The sequence below is a fragment of the Primulina tabacum genome, chromosome 2 (genome assembly GCF_025594145.1).
Source record: "Primulina tabacum isolate GXHZ01 chromosome 2, ASM2559414v2, whole genome shotgun sequence".
In the NCBI taxonomy this organism is placed as follows: domain Eukaryota; kingdom Viridiplantae; phylum Streptophyta; class Magnoliopsida; order Lamiales; family Gesneriaceae; genus Primulina; species Primulina tabacum.
The window spans coordinates 51,964,376-51,981,485 of NC_134551.1; the positions used below are offsets into that span (position 1 = coordinate 51,964,376).

At 34.4% G+C, this 17,110-nt stretch overlaps 3 protein-coding genes across 13 annotated transcripts; all 3 read right to left on the bottom strand.

The window, feature by feature from the left end:
• Positions 1–308: 308 nt before the first annotated feature.
• On the bottom strand, positions 309–3,464 carry LOC142536815 (uncharacterized). Of its 9 annotated transcripts, none has more exons than XM_075642175.1 (10): positions 3,195–3,464; positions 2,434–2,521; positions 2,142–2,291; positions 1,891–1,979; positions 1,675–1,813; positions 1,254–1,328; positions 1,046–1,167; positions 892–967; positions 725–784; positions 309–608 (listed from the first exon to the last, which is right to left on the bottom strand). In XM_075642175.1, exons 3-10 carry the CDS (start codon positions 2,253–2,255, stop codon positions 471–473), a joined length of 813 nt encoding a protein of 270 aa, XP_075498290.1. In that variant the 5' UTR covers positions 2,256–2,291; positions 2,434–2,521; positions 3,195–3,464; the 3' UTR covers positions 309–470. The 9 variants fall into 9 exon arrangements, with proteins under 9 accessions (XP_075498290.1, XP_075498286.1, XP_075498288.1 ...); XM_075642171.1 differs by having other exon boundaries at positions 2,142–2,336; XM_075642173.1 differs by having other exon boundaries at positions 2,434–2,553.
• A 1,514-nt stretch (positions 3,465–4,978) lies between these two features.
• Positions 4,979–7,784, bottom strand: LOC142536816 (uncharacterized). Its single transcript, XM_075642177.1, has 7 exons — positions 7,317–7,784; positions 6,695–6,764; positions 6,444–6,499; positions 6,263–6,338; positions 6,145–6,181; positions 5,587–5,701; positions 4,979–5,501 (listed from the first exon to the last, which is right to left on the bottom strand). Exons 1-7 carry the CDS (start codon positions 7,616–7,618, stop codon positions 5,282–5,284), a joined length of 876 nt encoding a protein of 291 aa, XP_075498292.1. The 5' UTR covers positions 7,619–7,784; the 3' UTR covers positions 4,979–5,281.
• Positions 7,785–9,088: 1,304 nt separating this feature from the next.
• On the bottom strand, positions 9,089–16,787 carry LOC142536817 (uncharacterized). Of its 3 annotated transcripts, none has more exons than XM_075642178.1 (10): positions 16,610–16,787; positions 16,415–16,519; positions 14,005–14,066; positions 13,832–13,915; positions 13,682–13,713; positions 13,338–13,419; positions 11,785–12,013; positions 10,758–10,985; positions 10,370–10,662; positions 9,089–9,659 (listed from the first exon to the last, which is right to left on the bottom strand). In XM_075642178.1, the coding sequence occupies exons 1-10, from the start codon at positions 16,631–16,633 to the stop codon at positions 9,356–9,358; spliced, it is 1,443 nt and encodes a 480-aa protein (XP_075498293.1). In that variant the 5' UTR covers positions 16,634–16,787; the 3' UTR covers positions 9,089–9,355. The 3 variants fall into 3 exon arrangements, with proteins under 3 accessions (XP_075498293.1, XP_075498295.1, XP_075498294.1); XM_075642179.1 differs by having other exon boundaries at positions 9,093–9,656; positions 16,610–16,784; XM_075642180.1 differs by lacking the exons at positions 16,415–16,519; positions 16,610–16,787 and adding an exon at positions 16,076–16,097.
• Positions 16,788–17,110: the final 323 nt, after the last annotated feature.

Genomic DNA, 17,110 nt, shown 5'->3' on the forward strand with positions numbered 1-17,110 from the left:
ATTCATACTCATTAAAATTATGACTGAAAATACAGCATTGTAATTGAGAATCTTGCTCTAGAGAGATTTTAACACACAAAAAAAATTACTTTTATTTTAATTAAAACTTATCAGTACTTGTCATGAACATAAAGCTAAAAATACAAATTAAAATTACACATGTTTAAATCATCATTTTGATTTAATAGCATAATTTTTAATATTTCTCTTACATGAAAATGTGGTAACATTTTGTCGATTTTTTTATTAGATCAAATTGGAAATACTGTTCATTCCTTGAAGGCCAAGAAGGGGGAAAAACAATGAAGTGAGTGCAAGTCCCTGTCTTAATCTGTACAACATACGAAATATCCTGTGAATGTCTTAACATACAAATAAATAAAAGATATATTATAGCAGCACTTTTTCTTTTTGATTCTCCAAGTATTCACAGATTTGGTGAGTGATAATATTATATTCACAATTCCCATTCACTGGCTCTTCTTCCTCTTGGCTAAAGTTTTCTTGAGCCCTTTGAATATTTTCCCAAACCAAACAAAATTCATCACAGATATGATAAAGGGAACCACAAGTACCAACACCATTCCACTTGCATGCATTTGCTTCACCTGTTGTATTCCAGAAAGGAGGGTAACATTAATGAAAATCCTTCATTTATCTCTTTAATTAAAACAAAACATGTCATTGTAAATATATGGAAAAACTGCGAAGTTGGTGGAATTACCTGACCATAATTCACATACGTATGATAAAACAAATAAACGAACAACAAAATTCTTGCAACCTGCAAACATGGCGTTTAAAACCATACTTAGAAGCTGATCAAACAAGATTTGCACATGAAATTGATCCCCAAAAGGAAAATAGAAAAGGTATAATAGATTCGTTTACCAGCCACGCTAAGAATATTATGATCCCATTCGTAAGATATAGACGGGAATTCTTCATTCCAGCTTCATCAAGATACCTGTTCGAAAGAAAGAGTCGAAGAACATCAAAATGACTGCAGATGCGACCAAACTTCCAACAAAACATGAAATTTTACCATCTCAAATTGATCCAAGGTGTGGTTGCCTCGGATGTTAAAACCATGTAAGTGTAAACCTGTGCTTCACCGGTCAACATGGCGTAGCTGACACCCACCACAGAGAGAAGATGGTGAATAACCTGAATGATCGAAACCATTACCAATTTTGAAAGTTTCGTGCGGACTATTCATAGCAGAAGTACATAACAGAAGCAAAGGCACTTACATATTCCATCCCACCTAAAGAAGGATAAAACCAAATTATCATGCCGAGATCAGAAAAGAAATAACCGGCAGAAACCTATCAAAGAAAGATGAAAATGAATTCTTGGAAAATTCAAGTCTGAAACTGCATCTCATACACCAAAATTTTTGTAGATTGAAGGCATTTATTTAGGCATGCAATATTTTTTTTCATATCTTTAAGTAGTTGTATAAATATCACAAGCCCGCTGGAAACATGGAAGTCAATGCTCACCAATCAGGGGGCTTTAAAAATATTTAATCAAATAAAGCAGAACAAATTTCAAATCTTAACATCCTATAATAGTCGTAAAGATATTCGGAAATGGATGTTTCTCCTCTCATAGATATGGACTCAGCATAAATACGCTGAAAATTTCATGTCTAGAAAAAGAAATACTCACTCCCAAAGCAAATGACGACAATGTCGAACGTCGAAGAGTAATTGGACCAAGAACCTCGTCGTTCGAGTAGAGATCTGACCAGAATACAAAGTACAATGACACAGTCGTAATAAATAATGCATGAAGTGTCGACATGGCACTGCAAAATAGGGAAACATAATTTAAAATTCAAGCAAAGAATGGCAATTGAGGTGAATTTCAGGGGATAAAGGTCACCGGTTATTCCATTCAATTTGTTGAGATTTTGGAAGGCCAGAATAGCTTTTGAAGTGAATTGCACCAATCATCCGGCTAAGACCATAAACCTAAACATCAACAAAATGACTCATTAGAAGCATAGAGATTTCGTGCATTCCAGAGCCAAGGAGAATAGGAGATCACTAACCAAAACAGGACGTGATATAATGAACATAATTAGTTAAAAAATACTGAGATTGGATTCATGGAAAGGACTTATGTTTTCATACCATTTTGCATGCGAGAATGCCAATGATGACAGAAGAGTAGGCAACACGGGCATCAGTAAATACATAGTTCTGCAGAAGAAGATCAACTATACTTTGGGTAGATCTGATCACCATATCAGTCCCTTCAAATGGCAGCGTCAATCTATGTTCCTGCTCGAGCACCAGAGTTGCTGTATTCTTAAGGTTCCCTCAAAGCTGGATCCTAATTTAACATATTTGCAATAAAAACAATACCAAAAGTCTAAAAGCATAGAATAAAATAAAAAATAGATTATGAATCAATTGGGTAGACCTTAGCTGATAATTTGGTTTGGAGAATCTTCGTTGATTTCAATATTCCAACTCATTCAAGGTTGGAAAAAGTCCTAGTCTTTGCCCAACTAAGAAAATCAAAAAGGTCCCTGATTTCGTGCTAGTAATTTATCATGTGGAAATGGTTGAAATCGTGAGCATCTTAATCCATGTAATGAGAAAGAAAAGTAATATTTGACCACAAAGGCAAAGTCCACAAATGTTAAAGAAAAGCATCTTCAATCACTCCTTTCCTTCTTGAAAAGTGGTTCTTAAACCAGCAACCTCGTCCAAAAGTCAACACAATACAGGACATAACTTTAATCATGAAAAAATACAATTGAAATTTGCAGCAACTATCTCTATCATGCCTCTACCTATATAAAGGATCTGTTGAAGTTAACAAGGCCTAGCTCAAGTGCAGACCGAGGCCAAGAATCCCGAGGGTATCATTAAGCTGGTTGAAACAGTGCATGATTTTCTAACATAAAAAAATAAAACTCATAAAAAGCTTGCCTATTCTTCATTCAGACAAAAGATACAAAACCCAAGAAACTTTTCAGGCAATCCACCAATTACAATTAAAGAAGAACACGCCCCAAAACAATACAACAAATTAAAGTTCTTCAAGCAAGAATTAGAAATAAATACATGTAATCATGATCAAAGAATGAATCAACACAACAAGACACGGAAGAAACCAAAAAAAAAGGAAAAAAAGAAAGAAAAGAAAATTCAAAATATCATTTTTGCTACACATACCAGAAGACAATCGGAGAAAAAGAAGCGCGAATACGGGTTTTCTCTCTTTATACGGTTTTGTACTCTTGATTGTATTATTTGGGGATATCTTCGTTCAAGAAACCGGAAGCTGGTTTTCGACGTTTGTCTGATTCATCATGGCTCCTATAAGAATTTTTGTGAATCTCTAATTAATGCGTGTCCTCGTCACTTTCTTCAATCCCCTTGTCTTTTTTTATTGCGTTTGCGTTTCTTCGAAGTCCAACTTCGATGGAAGTATTAGCTGTAGCTTAAAAAATAATATATATTTAGAGATGTCAATGAGACGGGTATGTGACGGTTATCGCTAAACCCAAAACCCGTTCCATGAAGAAAACTTCGACCCATTACCCATCCCACCCCGGTTAAATATTCTTTGGACCTGTCTCACCCCGAATACGAAACGGGGCGGGTTAGACCCATGGGACCCGTGAGACCCGAATTTTTTTAAAATGAACATTAATCTTCTTTGTCACATTATTGAATTATTAAACAAACAAGTCTATAAATACAACACAATAGAAAACTAATCATGTGTTCGACCACACTTAATAATAACAAACAAAATATTTTCATGATATAATGAATTACATAAAAAAAGAGTTACTAGCTCTCTAAAAAAAATCTTGACATCTCCAAAAATAAGTCATAACAGAACTTAAACAGATCGGTATAAAATCAGTGAGTAAAAAAAAATCAGTCATGTCTATGGTTGACCTTGAGATGAACTACTAAAAAAATGAAAATTAATAAAATTAAATCCTAAAATATTTATATTCACATATATGAGGCGGGTATGAGACGGGTATTATAGGACCCATGACCCGCCCCATACCCATACGGGTTTGAAAAACTGGACTCGAGACCCACCCCATGACCCATTTAATATACCCAAACCCGTCCAGATGGGAGGGGTCCATTGTGGGTCTGGGTCATTGACATCCCTATATATATTTGTGCCATTGGCACGCGATGCACCATCGGTGTGAATATAATATATATATATATATATATATATATATATATATATGTGTGGCACGCGATGCACCATTGGTGTGAATATAATATTTTGAGAAATTGTTAAAATTAAAAATTTTAAAAATGTTTTTTTAAAATTATTTTTGAGTAGTTCTTTTGTTGAGACGAGTCAATTCTACTCACATTTATAATAAAAAATAAATATTTTTGCAAGAGTGATCTAAATAAAATGTTTGTCTCACCAAATTGACCTGTGATACCGTCTCATTAGAATTTTGTGATTATTTTTTATGTTATGGGTGATGAAATTTTAAAATTTTAAAATATAAATAAATTTAAAGAAATATTTCATTAGCATTTGTTAGTTGTATAAGATTTATAAATTTATTAAAATTAGGTTTTTATTAATTTTTTATTAAATAAAATGAAATATTTTATAATTTGATAATAATGAATATATCATGATCCAAATATTAATTGTTGTAAGCTCTTCAACCTTAACCATATATAACAATAATAATAATAATAATAATAATAATATATATATATATAAAACAGATATTTTAAAAATGATATATCTAGATATTGGATAAACTAATACACACACACATATATAATAACATCATTCAATTCAATTGTTAAATGAATATTTAATTTTAAGAAGGATATAATATTCTTCACAAAAATTAAATTAAAATAAGGAAAGGCATGGTTTTTCTTCTCTAATTTGGTTCTGCCTTTGAGAATTCGATCATCTTATCTACCCATTCCCAACCGGATATCTGCCCTTTCAACAAATCAAACAAAGTATAATTTTATTTTGTGTTTTTTTCGTCTTATACATTAAAGCGAAATACGATTATTTCCTTCCAAAGGAAAAAAAAACCTTACATCTAAAATATTAACAGCACAACATTAAAACTTTGTGGGAATTTTGTCTATATAACCGCATAAACACTTTAAACACCTCTTTGCAGCAGAAATACTCGGGCTTTCATGTTTACATACATTAATATATATATATATATATATATATATATATAAAAGTGAACCTCCACGACTGCTTGAAGAAAATATGATCATACAGGAATTCAAAGTTCATCGTGCATGCGTTGCTCTAATGGTACATTCGGCTCGGGATGAACCGGAGCAACATTCATACCATTCAAAGGTAAAACTTCTTCTGATCTCACCATGCCAGCTTTAACAGCTTCCATTACTTTCCTCTGCAACTTGAGTAACCCAATGCGCTTTGAAACAACGTAAAGTACAGCCAACGAGAAGATAAGAAAGCCAAGGAGAAGTATCACTCTGCCCAAACATACAAATAAACACAAATTAGGTGGCACACAAACAGAATTTGGATATTACATTTAAGAATAACAACGGTTGAAACCTGTCAATAACATCCTGGCGCTGCATTGTAGAAAGAAGGTTTCTTGTCCGTGACAGTAGAGAACGTTGGCCCTTGTACTCGGTCTCAGCCTTCCTTAATACTCCAGTTGATTCCTCTGCAAACATGCCAAATTTATACAACATACATGTTGTCTAACTCTGAAGAATGTCCTTTGTCTACCCCGAGAGTCAAAACACAAATTTGGTGGAGTTAAGTATTACAGGTGAATGGACTCACATAACACAATAGTTCACATTATATTTGGGACTAGGATATTTATAGTGACTTCAGGGGTAAGTATATTATCTTCGCAAAGGAATGCTATAAGAGAAACTGATCCGCGGGAATGCAATGGAAGTGATTATGCATGCTTGCGAATCTATTTAATAGTAGTACTTCATACCTCGATTTTTAATTGCTTGCATACTGATACGTAAAACTCATTAAAAATTATACAGAATGGATATGAAGTAACATCAGTAGTTTCTCTCTATTAGCCAGCACGAGTAGAAACACATAAGAACAATCAATTTCTCGCTTGAATGGTTGGGGGCGTACCAAACGTTATGAGGGTGCTTGCACTCCTTTCAACCTCCTATAACACAATGGAGAAAGAAAATTACATCACAATTGATAATATATGAACAACAGAATGTTATATATGAGTTATAATGACCTGAACCATAAGCTGTCGAGTACGACGAAGACTCTCTGTGATACTTTCAGCAGCAGAAGTCATCCCTGCTTTTGTCCTGAAAAACAATTACAGAGAAACTTACACTCTTGCAATGGTCTTATTCCAGAAATATTATAAATTCACCAAATGCACAATTGTATTTGACAACTAATAAATATACTGCAGATTTCGCCTTCGAGTTGTAGATTCTTCTCCACCTCCCAAAAGAAGCTCTCTCTGTAATCAATAGCATCAAGTTACATTATATTTCTTGATTGTATGATGATGAAATAACGTTTACTCTTTCCTGAATTAGCCAAAAGAATATCAACTTAAAAGTAAAAACAGCAACGGCTCACATCCATAACTTAATACTAAAAGGATAAAAAAATTAATAGAACAACCTTATACATACATGCATAAACTATTTACCTCTTGTTGAACAGCTTTCTTCATGTTTGCCTTTGCTTGCAAATTAGCATTCCTTAAATCCATCCGCAGACTAAATCAAAGACAACCAGTTAAAAGAAAATACATACTATTATACTCCACGTACCTACGTAACCACCATATTGATTAAATGAAAACATAACACGATGTAGCTGGAGTGAAAAGAGAAATGTAATAGAAACTCTATGTTATGAACCGAGAAATAGCAAGATTTTATATCCCAATATTCCATCTCTATCTGTATTGTCTTTCGGTTACTCTTCTTTTTGGCTGCCTACATCTAAAGAGGTCTCAGGAGTCCCAAGAAAGACATCTTCACCACCAAAGTCATAAAGTACTTCACAGATGTGCTTGATTATGGAAAACATACACACAAAAGAATACAATTTTTTAGCAAGAAAACAACGAAACCTTGAGCTCTTGTAAGAATTATTTACCAACACTCTCATTCTAAAAAATCCAACGCATGCTTCTGTAAATCCATTAAAATCCAATTAGTCTTGAACCCACACCAAAGAAAAAAGTCACGTTCTTTGAATTTCTGGACAGGGACCTACACCCCAAAAAAAGGGAAAAAAATAACGCAAGAAGGATCAATTAGCACCTCTGGATTTGATTTTGCCAAGACTGAGCCAATGATTGCGCCTTTTCAGCGTCGTCGACAGAGGGTATTTGTGGGGCAAGGAGATCGAGCCTGAACTGAAGTGATTGCAGCATTTTAATTCCATCTTGAACCAACCCATTTATTCTTGGCAGTGAATCTTTTGACCCCTCTCCTTCAATGTTATCTGGTTCAGTGATTCTTTTCCCATATTCTTGAATGGAGTGGATGTGCTTCCTAGTTTCAGTGTACGTTTCTCGGAAATCTTCCTTGATTTTCTCCACTTCTTCTACAACCTGATCCATTAGATTTATATGATGCAGAATCCGGACTCTGCGCCGTGTTGGTGGTATGTGGGAGATGGAGGAAATCAAAAGCTGATTCAAATCTCTCTTATATGATCGGCGAGAAGTTTACTGAGTCGTTTGGGGGAAAGATTGGGGGCAAATGGCAATGGCAATGGCTTTCATTAGTTCAATATTTAAATAACGCAAATTTACTGTTTCATGAGAACAACCAAATGAATTGTGCCTTGACAAATATTAATATTAAATAGATAAAATGATGAAAGTGAACAAAAAAATAAATCTCATTCTTTCAGTGGACAAAAACTTGTGTGAGACGATATCACGGTTCGTATTTTGTGAGATGAATATCTTATTTGGGTCATCCATGAAAAAATATTACTTTTTATGCTAGAAGTATTACTTTTTATTGTGAATATCGGTAGAGTTGACCCGTCTCACAAATAAATATTCATGAGACCGTCTCACAAGAGACCTACTCCTTTGAGCGACCATCAAAATCTTCACTTCTTTCCTTTTTTTTTTCTAATTTCGTCAATAATACCTAAAAAGTTAACACAAAACATAATGTTGTATTTGCATGAAAGGATTTGAAATCCATGAATTCAAATGTACTTTCATTTTTTAGATAACTTAAACAAAAGAAATTCAAATTCATTGTCCTACTTATTTACAATACAATTATACTAACGACATCAATTTCAAATCCTTAATTGAAATTCATTGTGATATGTATAATAATAGTGTAAATAAGTAGAAGATGTATTTTAGTTTTTTATATTTAACTTATTTAATAATGAAAATAAATTTGAAATCATAGATTTCAAATGATTTAATTCAAATGCATAATAAGTTAATTTAGTTCTGAAAGAAAATTCACAAAAAAACACAGGTATAATGTATGATCCATCAATGAAAAACCATTTAAGATACAACTGAGATAATTCAATATTCACTTAAAGCCTTAACTGGACATCTCCATATCTTTTTTGAAGCAATGACTATTAAAATCCTCTAATGTAAAAGATTTCAGTGGAGTAACAATTATAATCTATTGATTAATTTCTCTCATTTTTACAACTCGTGAGTGCAGCCAAGTCTTTAATAACAAATGCAACCAAATTACCAAAGAGAAATAAATTCAAACACATTAACCGATTAATGAAGTCCTTTGCCAGTCTAGATCATCCACAAGTACAGTAGTATATACACAGATTATAGAAGAAGATAGCATGCATACGTCAAACATTAATATATTTCAGACACAATATTCAGCACTTTGCTATCATTTTAAGATTCAACTCAAAACTCCTAATCATTTTCCATAATCAATGCACATTTAAATTCAACCAGCAACTCATAATCATTTTCCATGATCAATGTGCATTTAAATTTTATGATAACTAACACTCTTGTACAAGTGTTGTGTATCTGTAACATGCGTCTTTTCCAAAGATTCATTTTACATTACCTTTTCCGAAGGTAATAAATCTGCTTAGAGCTCGAGTTAAATCAGAATCCATGTTTAATTGTCGTGTACATTTTCACTCAACAGATAATAAAACACTTTACCCTCAAACTCTCCTTGTCAATATAGTTACCAATCCATATAAGATTAATCAAACACAGAAAAGACAAACGAGTGAGATGCACAAAGAAAAATGGCACTCCCTCGTGAACGATATCGTTTTTATCCTCTATGACAATGATTCCTTTCAAATGGAATGTAGATCAGCCCTATGGCTGATTGGAAGAGCCGTGCTCCTGATGTCCAGGGAAAGTTACCACGGGTATATCATGGCTGTTCATTTCTGCATCAAGGGCGACTTCCTTAACATAAGCTATTCTGGCTTCTGTGGTTTGAATATCGCTCCATTCACTTTCTGCAGGCACAGGTGTAGGTTTCAACTCGCTAAGACATGCTTTATCCACATTCTCTTGCGAAGAATCAACATGCTTCGTCAGTGGTAAATCGGGACCCGAACTTGAGCAAGACTCGGTCTTCTCTGCAAAGACTTGCCGTGTCTCAACCTGCTGTCTGCTAACAGGAGACAGATATTTACGTTGCTACAGGATATAAATCAAGAAAAAGAGAGCTAGTATTGGGGTTAATTAGTTCATGATCAATTTCGTTGATTTTTTCAGTGTCATTCCTCTGGGTGGGTAGGCAGTGTCAAACAAAGCAGACTTTAAAGTTGGAAAGCAAAAAGCATATTAAGAAACAGATAAAAGAAAGCATGGAATCTTCTCAGTCAAAATGAATCCTCTGCTATCACACATTAACTACTCTCATATGTATTGTATATTCCTGTCGCCGTCCATTATAACCCGTGTTCCTGTGCTATTGGTTAATATAAGAAAAATGGAGTGGCCAATTAACATATAGATTTAGAGTTTGAGTTACATCGAATATGTAAATGAATTTTTCTGTTTTTAAGGACAAAGTATCAAACGATCTTCCAGGTTTAATTCAACTTAAATAGAGTTAGTAAAGAAAGCAGGCCATCATAAAAAATAAATAAAGATAAAGAGTAACAAGGCAGGTAAAACCTTTTTGTTCATAAGACAAATGAAAAATGAAGATTAGGCTCAGAACATCTTTTCAGTAAACCACCTATATAGAGTAACGAGGCAGGTAAAACCTTTTTGTTTATCAAAAGACAAATGAAAAACGAAGATTAGGCACATAACACCTTTTCAGCAAACCACCTATATAAAAGCATTTCACTTATAATGGATCTTCTACCAAACCTTTTCAGTTGCTCTTGCAATATAGTTATATATGCAAGCAGTTCTTGCTTCTCATTGGCTGCTTTTGCCTCCTTTTCTATTGCTTCTTTTATTCTAGATTCAGCATCACCCTCGGAAACTCGGACCTTCTCTTCTGCTCGAACAACAGCACCTTCTAATATCACTGCACGCTCTCTGGCTTTTGCAAGCTCAGAACGCCACAGATGTGCCTCTTGAATGGCAGAGTCCCTATGTTTTACTAGCTGATCTTTTTCTTTGCTCAGATTCTGAACTTGCTCTTCCAATTCTCTAACCTATATTGCCAAAGGTAGAACATTGACAAATGAACAAGAAAGAGGAAAAACGGCATCTAAAAATGAAAATTGCATTGGATGAGAATCTATAGCACCTTCAGATTAAATGATTGCATTTGTTCGCCTGAATCTCTTGCTAACCGTTCAACCTCTGCAAATGCAATTCTCCGTTGCTCATCCATGGTGTGAGCAGCAGATGCTGCAGCTTCAGCAGCTTCAGCCGTTTCAGACAGTTTCTCTGCTATTTCTTTTATTGTCGAGTCCCTAGCACGTAGATCCCTTGCCAGAATTTGCAGCTCTTCATCCTTTACCCTTAGTGTTTCCTGCAACACGCTACAGCTTGAGACAAGAATGTAATTGAACAGGGAGTTTAGGGCAGGGAATGCCCATGGTCCATGCTACTTAATATATATGTAATACAATGCCCGTAGACTGGGCTGCATTCTTATCTTTTTATGGATGTTAGAGAGATCGAATTTAGTAGTTAGTACATCAAAGCAGTATATCCTTAGGGTAAAGCAAGGATAAGGGCTCGTGGAATAAAAATTAAGAATCTTAAGGAAAATACACAGCTCAACATTACACACTCACACACTCAAAGACAGTATCCCTTCACCTCACTTCCCATTGCATTTCAGCCAATCATCCAGCTTTCAGACATGAATCACCCAAGTTTTACGCACACAAAAAATGTCAGTACATCATCATTGAACATTCATCACCTTCCAGTAGAACATCAATTAAAATCAGGAGGAGAAATAAAGTCCTCACCAGCACAATACAACCGACAAATTTTAGTCCAACGAGTTCCAACCAGAAAACAAACAGAAGAAAAAGAAGAAGGAAAATACGATTCAGCACCACAAAATCAGCAAAAAAGATACAGAAGCAGCAGCATGCATGCGAGGCTTCAAAATCTGCGGTACGAAACGTTAAAACAAGAAGTTTTGGAAAGAAGTGAGGGTGTTCTAGTTTTTCCTTTGTGCTTTCATAAAAACGTGTATTCACAAATTAGCATTTTGAATCTTGAAGAATTAAGATTTTGTGCAATAGAGAAGTCGGTAAAAAAACATATATTTATGTGTGTGTGAACACACACACAATTTTCTGGGCGCGGCGCACCTTCATGATTGATAAATCATCCATAGGTAACTCAGATGTTCTATTTAACATAGCTCCCAAAGCATTCTTCATAGCAATTTGCATTGCAGCTTCAATTTCTTTAGAAGCCTCCAAGGCTGTCGAATTGGCAGCAGCAACTACAGCAGCAACTGTTCCCAACTTTGAGGACCCATTTCCACTTAAGGTATTTACAGCTTCTTTATGAGCCTTTAAGACCAATTGGGTTGCACTGCAATTTCAAAGGCAAAACCAAAATCAAAAGACAACACAACATCACAGTATAGTTGATTTTTTAAAATAAAAATTAGATCAACATGAATCAGAAAGAGAGCGGGTGGAAAGAAAAGTCAGCTAAAGAATTGAAGGTGCATTAAACATGAGATTAATTCAGGGGAAAATGTATTAAATGTGAGAAAATAAGGTGACAGTCGAATAGTCCGAATTTACTTCTCCTATTATGGCTACTCCCATCACCAGCACTATCATTTACCCCCCAGCACCACCGGACACACCCATAAAACAATCCTTTCTCTCCCTACCGTGCTACCAATACTCACTCGAGAATTGTCGAGAAAAAACTAACTCCCCCCTTATTTATTCCTCCCCATTACAGGTAAAATTTCACCATTTCCCCCATTGGATTTCCTAAGTCCAAGTCTGTAACATCCCTCACATTATAACATACATGCTGCATGTTCCTTGCTTATTAAAAGTACAATCTACACATACCTAAAACCTTTTGAACAAGCAATATTTTCTTACACGAGATGCATAGAAATTTCTGCAACACTTTTTCCAACACAAAGATGGCCGAGAGGAAAGTTTCAGGCTGGAACAGAAGAAATATGGCAAGGGGATACAGACTTACTTGGGTTTGATGAGATAGACCCGATTGGATGGTCAACTAAGGTAGAACAGGCCCTTGCAGACATTGTTATATCTCACCTAGCTACAACTGATTGCTTGCAGATTTGTGTGTTCAGAAAATTAAAAAGGAAATTCCATACAGATGTTGGAAGTTTCTTATCGAGGAGTTAATCAGAAAATATGGTGGTCGGAAGGCGATTAACTCAGTTATTTCCTTAAGAGTTGTGGTTACTAGCATTGCTAGGGGGAGCAAGAGCTCTTGTACACAGTTAATACTCTGGGTTTTGCTTTTTATATTTCATATATAAACTTAAATTTCAGTATTCGAAATTATATTGTTCTTGATCTCTTTTGTCGAAAAATTGGGAATCTAACACAAAAACTCCAATTTTTTAGCTTAGATTGGATATAGAACATTTGGTATTACATTTCACATCGATTTAACAAATAATTGTGGAGTGACATTTAAGCTTTAGGCATTCTCGGACATAACAAACTTGTCTCTTGGGTTTGCGCACTGTTTTTAGGTTTCTAGTTCAATATGAATCCTTGGAACATGAACAATCCCAGACATACATTCAAAATATTTTCCAAAAGATTGAAATCATGTCAGCACAGTTATCAGTGCAAGAAACAATAAATGGAGATGCGAAAGCATATGACATGAGAAAAAATTCAACACTCACTGTAAAGTAGACACCCAAGCTCTAGCAGCAGCAGGCGTTTCTGCACAAAGGAAATAATCGTTTTTCTGGGGTGTCCCAATATCTGATAAGCAAATTAAGTGTTTAAAAATGCAAATGCTATGGAGTTTAACCATTATGACAAAAGGAAACGGAATACAAATGTACATGATTATATTCAGCAATTCTGAATTTCAACACTTCTATCAAAAAAAAAAAAAAAGAATTTCAACACCCCGCCATCACCACTACCATCAAATTTTTTTATTCTACTCCAAAATAATATAGAAAAAGAACAAAGAAACCAAGTGAAGACAAGAAAATATTAATCATATCAGCATGGATACAGAAACAGCAACCATCATACTTTGGTAGTCCTCTGAATCAAAAGAAGAATGATGTTAATAAGATTAGTCACCAGATGAAGGAAACATATCTGCTCAAAATTTAAAATAGCATGTCAACAAGTTCAAAGTGTAAAACGATAAGAATATTACTGGAAATTCACAGGAGATATTGCTATAGTGCTGTTTGCATCAAATTTTATTGCTCCTTTGACTGTTGGCTCATTTCTTCTCACCCTGTACAGGGAAACTAATAGAAACTTAGTAGGCAGTACATTTTAATTTTGGAAAAACTGATAACGAAAGAGTTATCTGCAGTGGCTTACTTGTACTCCATTTTCCCAGTTGTTGGATCTAAAATCACCCACCTCTCATTCCATTTCCTTAGCTGTTAAACAGAATAATTTAATCATGTCTACTAATTTGACAAGAAATAGTACAGATTACTAATAGATTAATTTCAAAATCAAATACTTTTTTTTTTTAAAAATAGAAAGTTCCATTTTCTCCATAAATTCCACTTCAACAGCCATAAATTTTAAATGTTATGGAGCCTCTCTGTTGCCTGGCCCCACCTATAATGAGACTGCTCAAGAACGCATGAGTCACATGACTATTAACTGGGAAACAGCAGTCTGTAACAAAATTAAAACAGTTTGGGATGCAAATAATCTGACTAGCTCCCTCTGAAACCAATGAATGTTCATAGTATCTTTCTAAGACCCAACATCTCCCTTGAATTTTATTTCAGTTTACACCATTTTCTAAAACATAAAGCTGGGTTATCCAGCCAATACCTACCTAAAGATATTGCGCTTCGAAACCTATTACTGGTGATGTGGGTGCCAATCCTTTACAGCAGTGATCCCTATCCAAACACTATTTCAAACTATCAATTAACACTCTCTTTACCTGTATCCGTGCTAACAGATTGAAAAACCTTCATTCCCCGTTTAATGTATTTCTGTCATGATTAAAGATAAGTATACTGTCTCGAAGCCACGTTACGGTTTGCTAAAAATGATATTACTAGCAAAAAAAATGGTAAACATAGGAAATCTAGATTTAATATTATAATATGGATAAGGATGACAACATGAGAAGCAACAGTGACAACTAAAACATAAAGCTAGGTTATCCAGCCAATGTCTACCTAAAGCTATTGCGCTTCGAAACCTATTACTGATAATGTGGGTACCAATCCTTTACAGCAGTGATCCATACCCAAACATTATCTCAAACTATCAATTAACACTCTCATTACCAGTATCTATGCTGACAGATTGAAAAACCTTCATTCCCTGTTTAATGTATTTCTGTCATGATTAAAGATATGGATACTGTCTAGAAGCCACATTGTAATCCAAACAGTATGTTAAAAAAGTATAATACTAATTTTTGATTACTAGCAAAAAAAAAATTTGATATACATAGGTAATCTATATTTAATATTATAATATGGATAAGGATGACAACATGAGAAGCGGCGGTGACAACTAAAACATAAAGCTGGGTTATTCAGCTAATATCTACCTATGGATATCGCACTTCGAAACCTATTACTGATAATGTGGGCACCAATCCTTTACGGCAGTGATCCCCTATCCTAACACTACTCAAACTATAAATTAACACTCTCTTTACCTGTATCCGTGCTGACAAATTGAAAAACCTTCATTCCCCATTTAATGTATTTCTGTCATGTTTAAAGATATGTATACTGTCTAGGAGCCACATTGCCATCCAAATGGTTTGTTAAAAAATTATAAACTAGGAAAAAAAAATTGGCAACATGAGAAGCGACGGTGACAACTAAAACATAAAGCTGGGTTATCTAGCCAATATCTACCTAAAGATATCGCGCTTTGAAACCTATTACTGATAACGTGGGTACCAATCCTTTACAACAGTGATCCCTATCATCCAAACACAATATCAAACTATCAATTAACGCTCTCTTCACCTGTATCCGCGCTGACAGGTTGAAAACCCTTCATTACCCGTTTAATGTATTTCTCTCATGATTAAAGATATGTATACTGTCTAGAAGCCGCATTGTCGTCCAAAGGCTTTGTTAAAAAATTATATTACTAGCCAAAAAAAAATTGGTAAACATAGGAAATCTAGATTTAATATAATAATATGGATAAGCACAACAACATGAGAAGGGCGGTGACAAATGGTAGCTATAATACTGCAAGACATTTAAAACATTCATAGCCTGATTGAACTGATCCCATGCTGAAAGCTTACTCTTACATTGACATGAATAAACATCGATCAAACAAGAAAATGATGAGTGATGATAGTAAAAATAACAAAAAATGACAAACATTTAACATGGCAATTGACAATGTTTTGGTTTCTTTATGTTACTATGATTCAATCTCCACGCACCTTACCAAACAACCAGGTTCAAATATTATTCCTTTTGAGTCCCACCATATTCACCTAACAACGCTCCTTATCACATCTCTCCGAAGGCGAATTGAGACCTAACTAAAACATGCGCAGCTCGTGATTGAAAATTAAAAAGATCGAAAATTGACAAAAAAAAACCAAAAACAAAAAAAATGCCTCCTACAGTTTTAGAACTCAATCAGCCAAAAATAAAAAAGAAAACAAAAACATTGTATGATTATGTACAACAAAATACCGTCAACCATTAAACTATATTAAAAAGCAACAACCATTCCCTTACAAGCAATGTAACTAAAGCAATAAAGTGAAAATTACCGTTTCAGATCGTTTGAGGAGAGGCCCTTGCAGAAAATTTCTGCCTGAGCTGGTCGCCAGCTGCCTTTTGATCCTCTCCAAACTCGTCTTTGTATCCGCATCTCCCTGAATTATTAAAAAAATTTGAAGATCTAACATATCAATCAAACAATCTACAAAAAAAAAAAAAACAAATCCAAGGGTCAGTGAACTCACAAGAGAAGCTCCGTTCGAACTCATGGTGATCGACGATGATTATTATATTTATCTGATTAATGGGAACTCCAAAATCGACGAATGATCGCGAATCAAGCAAGGGTTTTTTGTGTGTGTATATATATATAGAGAACAATGTCGTCTTGTCGGTTTGGCTGTTATTTCACTGTCTTGGACTTTCAGGTGGAACGGATTACGTTTCACTTTTGTTTTAACTTTTTTATTTTTATTTTATTAGAATATGATGCAGATAAATTTTAACTAAGACAATAACTTTCGAATAACTCCAAAAAATATTGATACGAGTAATTAACACAATAATCTTCAAACAAAGTTAACTCGAAAAAATATTGACGAAAGTAATTGAACTTTTGATTATTAACTAAATGCTCAATATGTAGTTTTAATATATTTTTTACCAATCGTGTTCATTTTTGTGTCTTAAACTAACAATCATATAACAGATGTATAATTTTGATATGTTTTATTTGGTCGAATACA

Bases quoted from the DNA above. Each gene is read 5' to 3' on its own strand.
- LOC142536816 (XM_075642177.1), bottom strand. From the start codon at position 7,618: ATGGATCAGGTTGTAGAAGAAGTGGAGAAAATCAAGGAAGATTTCCGA. The intron at 6,765-7,316 runs GTGCTAATTGAT...TCTTTGATTTAG, and splicing joins TGGCAAAATCAAATCCAGAG to TCTGCGGATGGATTTAAGGA. The intron at 6,339-6,443 runs GTATATTTATTA...ATTGTTTTTCAG, and splicing joins ACTCGAAGGCGAAATCTGCA to GACAAAAGCAGGGATGACTT.
- LOC142536817 (XM_075642178.1), bottom strand. From the start codon at position 16,633: ATGAGTTCGAACGGAGCTTCTCTT. The intron at 13,916-14,004 runs GTAAGCCACTGC...TTCCCTGTACAG, and splicing joins ACTGGGAAAATGGAGTACAA to GGTGAGAAGAAATGAGCCAA. The intron at 12,014-13,337 runs GTGAGTGTTGAA...TTGAAATTGCAG, and splicing joins GCTTGGGTGTCTACTTTACA to TGCAACCCAATTGGTCTTAA.
- LOC142536815 (XM_075642169.1), bottom strand. From the start codon at position 2,255: ATGGTGATCAGATCTACCCAAAGTATAGTTGATCTTCTTCTGCAGAAC. The intron at 1,168-1,253 runs GTAAGTGCCTTT...TCGATCATTCAG, and splicing joins CTTTAGGTGGGATGGAATAT to GTTATTCACCATCTTCTCTC. The intron at 968-1,045 runs GTAAAATTTCAT...TCTTTCGAACAG, and splicing joins CCTTGGATCAATTTGAGATG to GTATCTTGATGAAGCTGGAA.